Consider the following 15,006-nt stretch of genomic DNA (forward strand, 5'->3'; position numbering starts at 1 on the left):
TTAAGGCTCAGCTTCTTTATGTATGCTTTTCTTATGTATGTATGTTAATTTTATTTTTGTGTGTTTATGTATTTTTTTTGGTGAAAATGGACTTTCTGAAGGAGCAGTGGAAATGGAAAACTGGAAAGCTTCTTTGCAGAGAGGCTTTTCATTGAAACTTCTCGTATGCAAAAGCAAAAATATATTTATTGAAAAAAACCCCTTAGAAGTCAACTTCAGAAGTCACCAGTGTGGATGTATCCACCTGACATTAACTTCTCCTGACCTTATTTCCCCTTAAAGCCTTGTTACTCACAGTTTCAAAAAGATGAGCACTTTTCAATAAACGCAAAAGTTTTATTAAAACATTCTCAAGTAAACAGTTAACACACCAACATTCAAGGACCCCAAATTGCCAGATAAAATCTTCATACCATTTGCATCATCCACTCATTCATTGTTATTGCAGCTTTCTATTTCATTCCTAATGCTCAAAATCCTCATCTCTGTGCCCCTGGACACTTCAGTAATTTGTGTGGGCTGAGATGATAGTGAGCTGATGGTATAAAACTGATTCCACAGCCTTACTTATTTTCAAGATCTACTTTCTTCCTGAGATGGAAGTATTTTAATAAAGAAGACACTTCAATGTTAACAGAAAAAAACCCCCTAGGTTTTTTTAAGAAAAGCATATTTTTAAAAAAAATCAGAACCTTTTATAAAGCTGCTATTCAGTTCATCATGATAACAAATTATCTCAAGCATCAAAATGAATTCTTGGAGTATGTGTTGAGTTGCACTGATAATATAAGAAAGGAATTGAAGAATTACATATTCTTTTTATACTGTACTGGTCACTTAAGTAGACATAGAAGAATAATTTAGGTTATAAATTAACCAAAGTGAAATTTAACCAAGACAGCTTAAAAACTTTACTGTTCTAGAGATAGTCCTGAGGTGGTAATTACACCTGGACTTCCCATAATCTCAAATTATTGCAGCCAATTTTAATGTCACATCTGAAGGATATGCCTTTTGAAATAGGTGTAATGGTTTTTAAGATAACTTCAAGTAAGTTATCTTAATGTGCTAGGGTTTTCCTCTATAGTTTATTTGAATTAATAGCCCCAATATTTTTTGGTGCAATTTTTGCATAGCATTTGTGTTCTAAGACAAATAAATGTGTCTCAGTATTTCATAGCAGAATAAATGATCTGCATTACGTATATCATTTATATGAGGTGCTGTAGTGCTTGAAGAGATACTTTATTTCAACTTTTGTTATAAAGGACTATTTTTTTTTAAGTGTTTTGTGAAACATATCTTTGTATATTTTCTCATCTGATAAAGTTGTGTAGTCTTAAGACTTATTCTTTAAAGGAAGTAAGAAATATTTTTCTCTTTTTTAATGTTTTTGTAGGATCTGTGAAGCAGCAAAAATACATGGCCTCTTGGAGCAGGAGCTTGCTCATGCTGTCAATGCATGTTCACATGCATTAAATAAAGCCAACCCAAGGTTTCCTGAGGTAAAGGAAGAAGAGAGATTTATCTATAAGCAAATAAGCTATAATATCTGTGTGCATAAGCTTGTGGCACGTGAGCTGTATTGTATTCCCTGTCCCCATATTAAAACAAGTTGGATGATAATTCTTGAAATTTTTGATAAACGAGTCTCCTGAATATGCATACACATACTCAAATTTAAATGAAATTGCTTAACAGATGAATGGATGTTGTATCCTCCTGTATCTTCTCCCTTTTTTTGCCACTTTTTCTAAGGTGTAAGTAAAGGGAAAGTTACTTCCAGTTCTGAAGGTGCTGCTCTGTATGGCAGCAGGGAGTCTCAGCCCTTCACATGCATAGGGAAACACCCCATAGCTGATCAATTTGGTAGAGATCATGTTCAATGATTCTGAAATTTATTAATAATACCAGGAATGGGAGGTAGGAGAAGTGCCTTTTTACAGAAGAGTATCAAAGAGGAGAGTCCCGTCCTGGTGTTAGATCAATACAATATCTGAAAAGGCAGAAGGTGCAGTTTCTGTATTCATCAGTGTCCTCCCCAGCTGATATTCTCTTTTGTGAACATTGGACGTTAGAAAGGGACATTAAGGACACTTAAAATGCAGACCACCTGGGTGTTGTTGCAGAGGGAGTGAGCACTCGAAAGTGAGATAGGGAGTTTGGAGCAGGGGCACCGTAAGAGTATGTCTGTTGCGTTTTGGAAGCAGTCAAGAATTTGCTCCATCTGCAACGGTAGTCCACAGCCAGGGGTGCTCATCCTGAAGTGATGCAGTAGCACTTATTAAATCAAGTGAGGTGGTGTACTAATGTAGCTCTGAGCATAAATAAAACAAACTCAGGTCAGCAAACACCAAAACCAATAGGCAAAGTAAGCTCACATCTGCTTGCAGACAACTGTGTAGGCACGTCCCCAGACACAGAGTGGAGGCATGACAAAGGCCGAACAAATGCTGTTACTACATAAAGGTCGATTCTTCTGGATGCATTCACAGAAATTTTCATGCTTAATTGTTATCCAAGTGCTATGCAGAGAATGCAAAGGGGGTGAGAGGAAAGGAGTTTCCTGGTTTCTCTCTTCGCACTAGACAATCTGGGTGTTTTCAGGGACTGGACCCAAAAAAGATTAATTAGGTAGAGGCTGTTGATATCTAACCTAAATTTTCATATAGTAAATATATTAATTAGCCTTTGCTTCTTAAAATATGGTTAGCAGCTTACTTCTGCTAAGGATAAGGTGAACAATTCAGATCAACAGTCATTGTTAAATGAGGCCCACAACTTTTCTGCTGGCCCTTGTCATCCATAAAAATCATGGATTCATCTCACAGGTGGCTGGTCACTTGATGATCTTCAGGATTGTATAAGGTCATATTAAATGAAGTTGAGGAAAAAACAGTAAATAGATACATTTTTGTTTTCTATACTCAGTGCTGAAGAAGTTGTCAGTGTAAAGCTAAACTGATGTATTTCTTCTAGGAGAAGATGCTTAAGATCTGTGCTGTAAGCCCAAAGTACTTATTCTCAGTCTGACTTGCATCACTTCAAATAATTTTTATGCTTCTTTATTCCCCAGAGCCTTACCAGAAACACTGCCATGGAGATAGCTGTCAATGTGAAGGCCCTACATAATGAAACTGAATCTCTGCTAGTAGGAAGAGTTCCTTTGGTAAGGTCACAAAATACATGGTTTTATTCCCTCATTCAGATTACCTGTGATTTGTTCTTTGCTGATTTTTTAAATCAGCACAGGATTTATGACATGCTATAAGAAGCCCTGTAAGACCGATTGGAGGATATTACACTGCATTTGTGGCTTGGATCGGAATGAGTTATGAATTCTTGTCCTAGGTTGGCATCCATCTTACCTCACGTCAGATATCTAAAAGGTCATTGCCTGGGCTCTTCTTTTTAATAGTCAGTGGAGAGAAAAAAGTATCCCTGTTGAGGTTGATTCACACTTAACTGTCTTGGAGGCCTATCTTAGAAAAAGATAAATCATCTTCTGGAGGTTTAGCATTTAAGTGAACTTCTGGAGTTCTATTATGTGACCATCTTCAGAGTTTAAAGACAACCTGGAGCGAGAGCTGTTCAGACTCATACTTTCAAGTTCTACAGATCTGATCTGGGCAAGTAAATCTCACCGTTGTTCTAATACCTGGCAGGAATTATTTTATAACCTTTAGCTGGTAAGTGTTCAGTGGACCTTTGATGGTACTTGCAGACTTTGCATCTTCTTCTTCTTCAGCTAGTATTTCTGTGCCTGAAATGATGAAGACTGCTCAAGAATTGTTGTACCTGGATGTATAATTAGAAAATTTCTACATGTGACATTGTGAAGAGAAGAAAGATGTCAGGTTTTCTATACTGGTCCAGTTTTACATTAAGAAGATACTCAATAGGAACAGTTATATTTTCTTTGGCTATTATAATTAAAAATGGATATCAATAGGAATGTTTTCGTTTAGCTCAGAGTATGAAACTTACTGGTGCAGGTTCACATACTTTTTTACACAAGTGATAAATGGTGCGTGTCTTTTCTACAGTAACCTAACGTTAATATGGTCTAAAGGCTAATAAGCATTTAAGTTCTAGAAATAGCCAAAGATTATTACTGGATCATATGATCCAGTTTATGAGTTTTTAGAAGGGAAAGTTACTCATTAGGTGTTTTTGTCCAAGAAAAGGGAAAAGTATCTGTTTTTTTCAAATGGCTATTACTAATTCCCCATATTTCAGATTGAATGGGGAATCAAAATACAGAAATTTGTTTAAATTTTAAAATTGTTTAGGAAAAGGAATTAGAATAAAAGCTTTAAGTTGGTGGTGCCATGCTAGGACTAGTGTAATTTATCAAGGCAGTCTGGAAATAATGTTAGTATGGAAACTTTCCCATTGAAGCATTACCTTTTCTGTAGCCAGTTGTGATCTCATTGTGTTGTTGAAGTGGTCCCTTGTTGAGGTTCCAAAGCTTAATTTGATTCATTTGTCCATTTCTGATTTTTACATGTTGTACTTCTGCTTCTCATTATGGTTTGTGCAAATGTCTTCATGAGTCTACATTGACCCCATTTTTAATAAAAAGGCCATTTGGAAGATACTGAGATAATCTTCCAGAAATGTCCATTATGCTCCTTTGACATTGTGTTTGGTTAGAACAGTATTTCACAGCCACTATAACAAGGCACCCTGGTTAACTTTATTGCCATGTATTTTATAAATGCTGAAGCTGCATGTATGTTGGTCCCTGATTCTATTAAAACAGAGACAGATGAAATGTAAGCTGTTGCTTGATGCATCAGCTGCTGCCATCATACACTGTTCTCCAAGTTATGTCTCTTCTCTGGCAAAGACGGACATTCTTTCTTTAATATCTTCCTCTTTTTTTTTTTTGCCTCTTCAATTCTCCCTCACCCCTCTTTTCTGTGATCAAAGCTCCTGATAGCAGTAAATTGATGCCTTTGTTGCATATACTACTTGGTAAGCTTTTTCTTTGGTTGCCATTTACCGGCTCTTGAGTCTTTCTGTTACGGCTCCTGAAGGAGACAAAAGAAATGTAAATACATATACAAGGAGACTGTGATTCCTGCCACCTCCTGTAAGATACGATTAACAAAAGTTCATACAACAGTATTAGCTAGATGATGTCAAATGGTGAATTAGCTATAAATACCATTTTTAGTGAAATGATAAGATGGGACAATGAAGCTGATTTGTGGAAATTCCCAGATGGTTATGGCTGGAATACAGTTTGGAAAAAATAAAAAATACTATGTTTTGTCTAGATATTTTTCAAAGGCACTGTTTCCATGTTTACTTTTTAAAAAGCATTTCCAGTCTGGAACAGAGCACATTTTCCCATGTACTAAGGGAGAAATATGACAGAATGTTTCATTTCAACTGACTGAAATGATCTGAGCTCACTGAAATAAAATATTTTCATATTAAAAATTTCATTTGGGAAGGAATTGAGAAAATCCTTTATTTTCATTGTTTCATTCATAGTGTTAATTTCCATCTTGGAAATAAGAAGCTTTTCCAAGATGTTGTAGGAGGAGAATTAACCCTAACTTGCTAACTCTTCCTTTACCAGAATTACACTACTCTTTTGGGTTCATTTCAGGAGCAATATTGCCAATGCATACACTTTCTCACCATCAGATGAGAGGGTTTTTGTGCCCAAGCAAAAAAAAGGAATTGTTTTCCTTTTAAAATCAAGCAATTAGGCAAGTGCTTGTTGAGAAAGACAGAACTTTGCTTCATTCAGTTATATAAAATAAATGACTTAAATAATTTCTTAAAAATGAAAACACCAGAGAAGTTCTAACTTCTTCAAAGACAAGTGGGTCTTCCACTGTGCTCCAAATTAACTGAACTGTCAAATTGAAAAAAAAGGGTAGGCAAAAGAAAGATCAGAGTCTGCTTATGGGCACTGAATTCTGTGAGCTTTAGAAGAAGAAATAACATGATAGCAAGAGGGAGCTTAGATTTCCAGTATTACTATACTAAACAGCAATATCTTACTAAAGATGGTCTCTTCTTTGAAAGGTGGTAACGTATGCAAACTAGTGAAACAAAGGAAAGAAGTTTATGTTAGGTAGGATAAATTAATAGGGGCTTGTAATTTATCAGCAAACCCCCAACAACATCAAAATCTTTTTCCAGCGCTAGAGATCAAAGATTCTCTTGCAACTCCATTTTAAAAATGTATTCACTAGGATATAACTTAATTAGATCCTTTTAAAAGGATATTCTGCATTGCTTTGGGACTACTTCAAAGAGAGAAATAGATGTTCAGATCACTTTATTAGTGATTCCAAGCAACTCGTTCCAGGATTCAGCTCTTTACCTCAAATGGTGTTTCAGCAATGCCAGATAAGCCCCAAACAGCTTTTCCAGGGATCAGCCGCCTATCTTACGTCTTCTTCATGGGTTCAACTCACACAACAGCTGCAGAATAGTTTTCAGACCGGGGTTTTAAGGAAAACTGATACCTCCATGCGGTTCTCAAAGTGTTGACAGAGCCAAATTCCTATAGTCAGCGAGTCCCAAGCTTTTTACAGTTACCACTTTCTTTGCCTCTTTGGCCTTCACTGATGTCTTTGGCTTTTTGTCTCCCATCCGGGGCTGCAATCGTGTCCCTCTTCCGTGCTTGGTCCCCGTTCTTCCCACCCTCAGCCAGCAGCAGTGGCTCTCGCTGCATGTCTCACCTATTTAGAAGGGGTAGCGCAGGTATCATATCACCCCTGGAAGACCTTTGAGAATGGAGCATCTTCAGTAAGACCCGTTTCCTCTTACTTGACCACGAGAGTGATCTGTCATATGAAGACATTTGCAAATAAGAACTCAGGCTTACTACCATCTATTCAATTTCTTTACACCACTTTTCACACAAAGATTTTCCAGGCTCTTGCTCTTCTGGTAAGGTTTTATCTCCCTTGTGCTGGTAGTTTCCATTTCTAGTGTGTTTTCTAGTATTGGTGTTATCAGCTAACTTCTGCTCTGTGAAGACCTAGGAGTGCAGTGAATGATGACAGTGATTGACAGCTAGGTCCAGCTGGTCTGCACCAAAAGTCTCAGCTGTCTCAATCATCCCTTTGTGTGCGGCCATACTAAATATAGTGTCAAGGTGGTCTAATGCATCTCTGAAGGAAAATCTAATTTTGGAAGATTATTTGTTTTCATCATTTGTTTACGCTCACCATGAAGTAGTCATCTATTTTTGTGTGGTAACAACATGTCTAGATTTAAATGTTATATCTTCATAAAACTAAAAATACTATTTTTCTGGCCTGTTTATAAACAGCAGTTAGAAGCTCCCCATGAAGAACTGTTGTCTGATGCTTTGCACAGTGTGGAAATAGAGTTGAGAAAACTTGCTGAGATTCCTTGGCTTTATTATGTTTTTCAACCAAATGATGATGAGGTGAGTTTGATTAATACTTCCTGTTTCTAATTGAACTTAATTTTCTTTTGATAGGGAAGAGTAAGTTAGAATCCCTTATGACCTGGAGAGGCAATTTCAGTAGTGATGCTGGATCATTTCTGTTTGCTGTGAACAAGCTTCTAAGCTTAGGGCTTTTTTTGCGTTTTGTTCCCTTTTGTGAATGTAAAAGTTTTGAACGGTTATTTAATAAATGAAACATGTATAGAGTTAAATCCTGACATTATTCTTTATGGAAGTAAAATTTGGTCTTAATTTTTGAGATTAACTGTGAATTACCATCTCAGGCATGTAATTTAACTGTTGTTTTCTGTTAATTAGAGGTAACTATGTCTCTTCTTTCATGCAGGATCCCCCTCTGGATTATGCTAAAAGAAACAATAGAAGTACAGTGTTTCGCATAGTGCCAAAGTTTAAAAAAGAAAAAGTTCAGAAGCATAAGACCAGCCCGCAGCCTGGTATGTGTTTTGAAATTACAAGAAAAATAGTAGCATTTGGGGAAAATGTGATTTTGTGGGGTTTTTTGGTAAAAGGTGACATGATGAACTCTACCTAAGAGTAAGATCAGAGTGAAAAGCAACTGACCTAACTACCATCTTCATTAGGATGAGGATTTCTTTCCGTGCATTTAGAAAGCATTCGGTAGGACCCCAAGACTTCCAAGTGAGCCAAAGAACCACTACGGAAATATTTAGATAGTTTTATCATGCAACAGGACCTGTGTCTTTGCTGGTGGTTACATTTGATTAACTCATTGCAATACAAGCCATAGGTAAACACACTTTTTCCCTGTGAAGCTCCAATTCAGGTTTTTCAGGTTAGTTTCAGAAGATGTGCAATTGCTTTTATCACACTGGTTTAATTAACCAGTTATTCTTAAATTTCAGACGGGTTTTAATATTAGTGAGCGAGGCAAATCAAACAAAAAGCCAGGATAGTCAATATTGATTTTTTTAATTAGAAGTTGAACAAACTCCACTCTCCTCTCTTCCCACTCTTATCCATGAACTTAGTTCCTTAAGATTATGTCCAGGAGTTAATCAGTGATCAGATGGTCCTAAAACTGTTTCTACATCTTTATCTTTTTAACGGACAGTTGGTCATGATCTGCAAAATCTTGCAGTTGTTGATCAGACTTTAGGTTTCAGATTAGACTTCAGATTTCACTTCATTGTAAAACTGATCAGCATTGAATGAAGTTGCAAAATTATAGCAATAAGTAGCATAACTATTTTTGCTTTCAATAAATGTGGTCTTATTAGGACTAATGTGGGCAACTAACCTTAGAGAACAATGTTTTACAGAGAGCTTCTTAATGGCCTATGTAACACAGTAGCTTAAAGAATACTTGTTGCATTAATTAAGAATACTAGAGTCTGTTAATTAAAACTGGACTTGCTTGCTGCCATTGCTATATTTGACGTATGGTTGATATTTTAATTTTACATGTTAATTAGTTTTTTGAAGGCTTCTCCTCTCCCTGGATGACTACTAATAAATTAATGGTATAAAGCAGAACAACATTAGACTTTGCGTCACTGATCCTAAGACGGTTTAATGTGAATTTGTTGGGACATGAGGTTTTAAAGGCTTTACTGAAGAAACTGGAGTAAAGCTGAAAGCATGGCTGCAAAGCAAAGAACCCCAACTTTGTTTAGATACTTTCTCATGTTAACTGCTAACCTGTAACCTGCATGTAAAAAGGAAATTGTCAGTTTTTGTGGAAATGACACCTCTAACCTTTCCCTTTGCTAGCACGGCATTTCTACTCTGTTTTCCACTCTCTTTGGCCTAACCTTTGCTTGTGATGCATTTGAGCATGTAGAAATTAAGGGGGTTTTGCTCTTAACTTTGGTAGTTCAAAAATGGGGCACAGATGAAGTTGCTGCTTGGCTGGATCTGCTCAGTTTGGGAGAGTACAAAGAAATCTTCATCAGCCATGACATCCGAGGCTCTGAGCTTTTACATCTGGAAAGGCGAGATCTTAAGGTATTTCCTTTGTGCTACTTTTCTGCTATTGACCATTTTCTTTGACAAAACAACAACCAACTTTTCTTCTTTCCCTGCACTTGTTATGTGCTTGTAGCTTGGCTTACACTGTGCAAATATGCAATAAACTAATACGCGCTGTCCTTTGGCCTGAATTTCTGACGTGCTGACTTGTACTCGCAACAAAGAATATCTGTTATCCAAAACTTCCTTTGCAGAATGATAGCATTATGGTTTATGTCAGAAGGCATAAGAAAAGCACATTTGATATCTTACTGACATCAATGTAATATAATGTTATCTTCAAGAGTTCACCATTTCCATTAAACAGGATCAGTATGAATCAGTTGAAGGTGGTGATAATAATTTTGAATCTATTTACTGCAAGGTCAGCAGCTACGAGCAGCTGACCTGCTTCAGGTGATTTATTGTATATATATTGGATATAGTGGGTGTGAGAGAGATAAGCAGCTTAATAAATTGCGGCATGGGACTTACGTGGTGTTGGTGTTTGTGTGTCAAAATAGACCTTTGCAATAGGTTTTCTCGTCCCTGACCAACCTCTGCCTGATTTGAGCTGTAGAGATCTAAAAAAGAGCACTTTTTGGACTCCAAAATTGTAAAACTTTCTTCCTCTGAGGTCAGATTGATAAGTTTTGCAGGGAGAAATGTTACCTAGCAGTCTGAGGCTGTTATTTGAGCTTGCTGGTCTTTTTCAAGAATGACTTAAGTGCATCCATTATATGTAATAGAGGCTATATCTTTGGGGATTCATTACATTACTTTTTCCGGGAACTCAGTAGTAATGACTTCTTGATAATGTGTTTTGCAACTGCTTTTAGCACATAAGAGAGGAAATAGGCTATTGTATAAATCGCACACATTTACATTTAGAGTGCAAGTCATCGCTCTAGCCACAGTGCAGTAGTCTCCAGATAGAGGCAATACTTTCATACAAATATGCCATTTTTTGCCAAGTTTCTTATATAGTATGAAATCCTGACGTTATAAGGTAGTGCTTGCATTGTGTGACTGTTGCAGTAGAAGGCAGCTGCTGAAGATAGCTGTGTTTGAGATGATCTGTTTGGCTGTTGTGTATTATTTTACCCTGTGGTATTAGATCACCTAAGCTTCTTTTCATGGAAGGTAAATTCCTTTCTTTCAGGATAGTTCCTGACATGGAGGGTCAGTCTCAGGACAGTCCCTACCTGCAAAAAATTTAGAAATAGAAAACTGTCCAAGCAATCCACCGCTATGTTCCCGTGCTAGATGTTACAAGTCCCTGTTCTGAATGGGCACTGAACAAGTTTAAAACTTAACTGGGAAACTCAGGATCATACTATGCATAGGTTTGCTAAAATGTTCAGAAATCTTAAAAAAGAATTAAGATGTCAAATTTGTTCGAATAAATGATGGTGGGTAAGATCAGTGTTAACCTAGACATGGCTTCTGGCCATGCCTCATTTCTCGTAGGTATCACTTTGACTGCATGCCCAAAAGTCTGGTACTTCAACCAAGTAAATATCTGCAGCAGGGTAATCTGCTGTTATCCCTGTTGCTAAGACTCATGCTGATTCAGCATAAATAAAACCCCATCACAAAGACCCATGCCCTGAAATATCTAAAAGCTTGTCTTAGAACCTACAAAGAGACAGACTTTTACTGTCCCCTCTACCAGGGCTGCCTGGAAGCACATACGAGGTTTTAAATTGCTCGGCATAGCTGGACGAGGAGTTGCTCTACGCAAGTTGCCAAGGGTATCCTCTAATAGCGGAAGTCTTGCTCTAGAATCGCTCTATCTGCTCGTTAGCCGATGCCGAGAGCTTCCAAAGCAGTGCTGTTCATAAGGCAGGCCAGGATTTTGGCCAAGCATGGCTTGCGTTCTATGTAGCAACGTTGAATTTAAATAGCAGAGTTTAGCACTCGTCCTGTTCGTTACATACGGGGCATGATCTCTGCAGGGAGCCGTTAAAGATGGCTCGGGGAGCCTGCAGTTTTCTGACCAGTGACCTGAATTGGTGTCAAGATGTGTAATGTGGTACCTAGGCCATGAGGAACACGTCATGAGCCGCTCTGTTAATTTTTCCTCCCTTTGGCTATGGAAGTGTGCAGATGAGTCTTCAGTGCTCTTGCGAGCTATAATCTGTCTACAGCCTCTCCTCGAGTGCAAGGTTTGTGCTTCCTGCCAAGCTAAATGGGCTCGCCATTGATTCACAAGCTCTTAAGTCATGTGCAATAGATTTACTTCTATTACCTCTCACGTCTACAACAGGAAAAATCGTTGCCTGTTTCAGTTGAATCCTTTGGGCCCACCTTTCTTTCTGTGGTCAAAAGTAGAGGCAAAAAGCAGTACGGAAAAGGATTTGATGAAACTCTTCCTTTGCACGCATCGCTGAGATAGATTGATACATTCACTGAAGAATTGGACCTCTAGTTATATATATTTCTGTGTAGCTTGTGCATCCCAGTCTCAGTGAGCTCTGTGTGGCAACTGGCAAATGGAGAACACCTCCAAGAGGAACCAGACACCTCTCTGCATCCAGCCCCTGCAGTAATACCCTTTCTCCAGCCTCCTATGCCTGATTTTATTTAGGGGAATCTTAGACTTTTACATCCATGTGATTGGCTGAGTAGTGGATTACAAACTATGCTGTAGACGCTGTAGAAAGCAAGCTTGTCGTGACTGGTTTTTTTTTTAACTTTATTTTACAAGCTAACGCATTGAAAACTAGACTCGGATTTTTCTGAAATAAATACTGGCATTCTTAGCATTGATAACGATGTTCCTATGTACGCAACTTAATAATAATCAGAACTGCAACACGTTTGGTAGGGCAAAGATGATGTCTCCTTAGAGCTCCATAGCAATGCTGGTTTCCTTGGAGAAAGGGTTTCCATGCCTCATGTCAGCAGTGCCGGTCAAGCTGAAGTCTGTGCTGAGGACTGCGGCGTTTCACCTCTGTGTTTTGCAGTAGCGTGTTTTGAGAAAGTTCTGGCATGGAAAATGTTTTCTAAGATTTGGTAGACTTCAGGCATGCTAGATGGCTTTTGACACTGGGAATGCAAGTAGGGGAGTTTTCTCATCTGGAAGATGTTAATATTAAGGAGTACTTATATAAATTGTTTGGTAGTATTACATTGGTAGTACATTCGGCCAAAATCTGTGGGGCAAACCTGGAATAAATGGATTCTTGGCTAAGCAGACAGGGGCCTAAGTCACCATAATATAATGCAGATGAAGAACTCCTGAAAGCTGTTGCAAGAATTTTCATCAGCTTTTTCTTGCCCAACCTTTTTTTCTTTTTTTCTTTTTCAGTTTTTTGAGCCTTACCTGCTGTAGGTCCAGAGATGGCAAAGTGGTTAGGGAGAGCGGAAGGAGAGGTGATCCTGTGGGTTTAAGGCCACAGCTGGAGAAAAAGAAAGGCTATTCTCTTCCTCGGACTCTGGCTAGAGTCTTGTCTTCAAACCCATATTTTAGTCAAACTGAATTTTTGTTAATTAGATATCAATTAAATATGGACAGATTATGTAGAGCATGATGAAACTCATGCATGCACAAAAATGCAGTGATCTTTGGGGATCTTGCTTTTTGAATGATGCATGATATGCTGCTGTAGCAGATCCTTTTAGTCTGAGATGAGAGAATTTCTGCAAACTTTCCTGCATCAGTAGTAAACTGAGAATACTAGATAGCATCTAGTGTCAGGAATGTATAAATTTTAATTTCCTCCAGACCAAACTATTACACGAGCATAAAAATTCAGCTTTTGTCTTGTTGGTTGGGGTTTTTTGCCCTGGAAGTGTGGCAGAATTTATCAAAAGGGTCCCAAAAAGTGTGATGAGGCTCTTGAGACTTGCTGTCCTGATCTACATTACAGCAACTTCAACTGGAATGGAAATAAAACTGAAATCTCTTGCCTCTGAAACATAGGCATTGTTCACGATACTTTGTAAAGGTTGGTGGAAATAGTGGCTGAGTTTTCTGGGAATTTCATAATATGATTCTTTCCTCTGATCTTTGAAGTCTGGCAGCATCTCGCTATATTGCTTATCCAACAGAAGTTCTACTCGTGAAACATGTTTGTTTTGAAGAATTTGCAAGTTCTTAACCTTTAACATGTGTGGCTTCTCGTGGTTTGGAAAGTATCCTTATGGGTTTTCCCTTATGTAGAATTTCCTCCATACAGCAACTAGACTATTTCAGTAGTTTCAATAGTCGTGTGTATTTTTGATTCATTGGAAAATTAAGTTTAGCATAAAAAAGAAAATATTCTCCAAATCTAAAATGAAAAATATTACTGTCATTGTGGGATGAGTTTAACAACTGCTACCTACATCAATTCTCTTAAAAAAATGTAGTACTCATTTTTAAGTTATAAGTGAGATGAGCATTAGCAGAAATGAAATATAAATTGATGTGATGTGGAAAATCAGAAGTTTTTTTCAGATAAGTTTATGAACAGCACTTGATTTGGGGGACTATAATGAACATATCTTGAACTCTAAACTGACAACTTAGTACCAAAATGCTGGAAAGGACGGTCACATATTTATCATACTGATAGTTTTCAACTGAAGAAACAACCAGGTTTTTTTTTTTTTTCATCTCTAACATAACCAGAATTCAATCTTGACTCTCTGAAAATTAATCCACCTGTTTAATCTGTGCTGTGCTACCTTTACAATAAAATAATTAATACATGCCCATCTTACCACCCCTTTCTTCCTTTGGAGAAATGCAAAATTAATTGCATGCTAACACTTTTAAGTAATATAAGGCACAGATTTTCTGAGGTTTCTTCTGGCTGTAGAAAGGTTGATACAGTCTTTGTGTAGAGTATGGACAGAATATTATATATGGTTTCATTTTTCACTCTGTATGAGGATAATTATTTCAAGCTGCTTAATTAGACTCCTTTCCTTTTAATGTCTTCGTAATGGAAAATCTTCCTACTAAAATAAAATTATTTCTATTTCAGAAAAACAGATAGTGAAATTTCTAAGGTTTTTTTATTTAATCACAATCTATTTACACAGGTAGCTAGTGTTTGACTCTCTGTCACTTGCTCAACATCACTAACACAAGGATTTTAAAGAGTTTTTCATAGCTGGGTTTTACAGATAAGGGAAGCAGATTTCCACCAAACTGGGCTGAAAAATCATTAGCGCAGTTGGGGATCATTAGCACAGCTGGGCATCCCATTCTGCTCTGACCATTGGACCAGTCAAAATTGAAAAGGGACGCTACTAAAGGTGTTATTAATACTGGAAAAGGTTTGCTGCAAAAAATTCTTGTCTGTTGTCACTCCCTATGGAGATGGGTCCCAGAAACCAATATTAGAAACTTTTCAGCTGATGTGATTGCTTTAGTGGTGGCTACAAGGAGATTTATGCTTGTGCTTTTTACATTTTCCTTTGGGATGTGACTGTCATGTCTCTGAGAACTTTTCTTCCAGCTCTCTAATCAGGAAGATCCATGTTGGGAGACGTCACCTTTTTGGAATGAAAAACAAATGCTTACCTTTTCTATTGCTCTCTAAAGGGAAGTTGTCCTACATGCCTGTAGCCGTTAC

At 37.6% G+C, this 15,006-nt stretch overlaps 1 protein-coding gene across 3 annotated transcripts in view; it reads left to right on the forward strand.

Annotated features, from left to right (window-relative positions):
• Window positions 1–15,006, forward strand: part of DGKH (diacylglycerol kinase eta) — a 175,400-nt gene that overhangs the window by 148,856 nt on the left and 11,538 nt on the right. For 2 of the 3 annotated variants that reach the window (XM_030036453.2, XM_030036455.2), the window contains 5 exons: window positions 1,400–1,505; window positions 3,077–3,169; window positions 7,307–7,426; window positions 7,794–7,902; window positions 9,303–9,433. In XM_030036453.2, the coding sequence (XP_029892313.1) occupies window positions 1,400–1,505; window positions 3,077–3,169; window positions 7,307–7,426; window positions 7,794–7,902; window positions 9,303–9,433 (559 nt within the window). The remainder of the gene's footprint in view (window positions 1–1,399; window positions 1,506–3,076; window positions 3,170–7,306; window positions 7,427–7,793; window positions 7,903–9,302; window positions 9,434–15,006) is intronic. The other variant, XM_030036454.2, reaches the window with a different exon arrangement.

Source organism: Aquila chrysaetos, chromosome 14 (assembly GCF_900496995.4).
Source record: "Aquila chrysaetos chrysaetos chromosome 14, bAquChr1.4, whole genome shotgun sequence".
Classification (NCBI taxonomy): Eukaryota; Metazoa; Chordata; class Aves; order Accipitriformes; family Accipitridae; genus Aquila; species Aquila chrysaetos.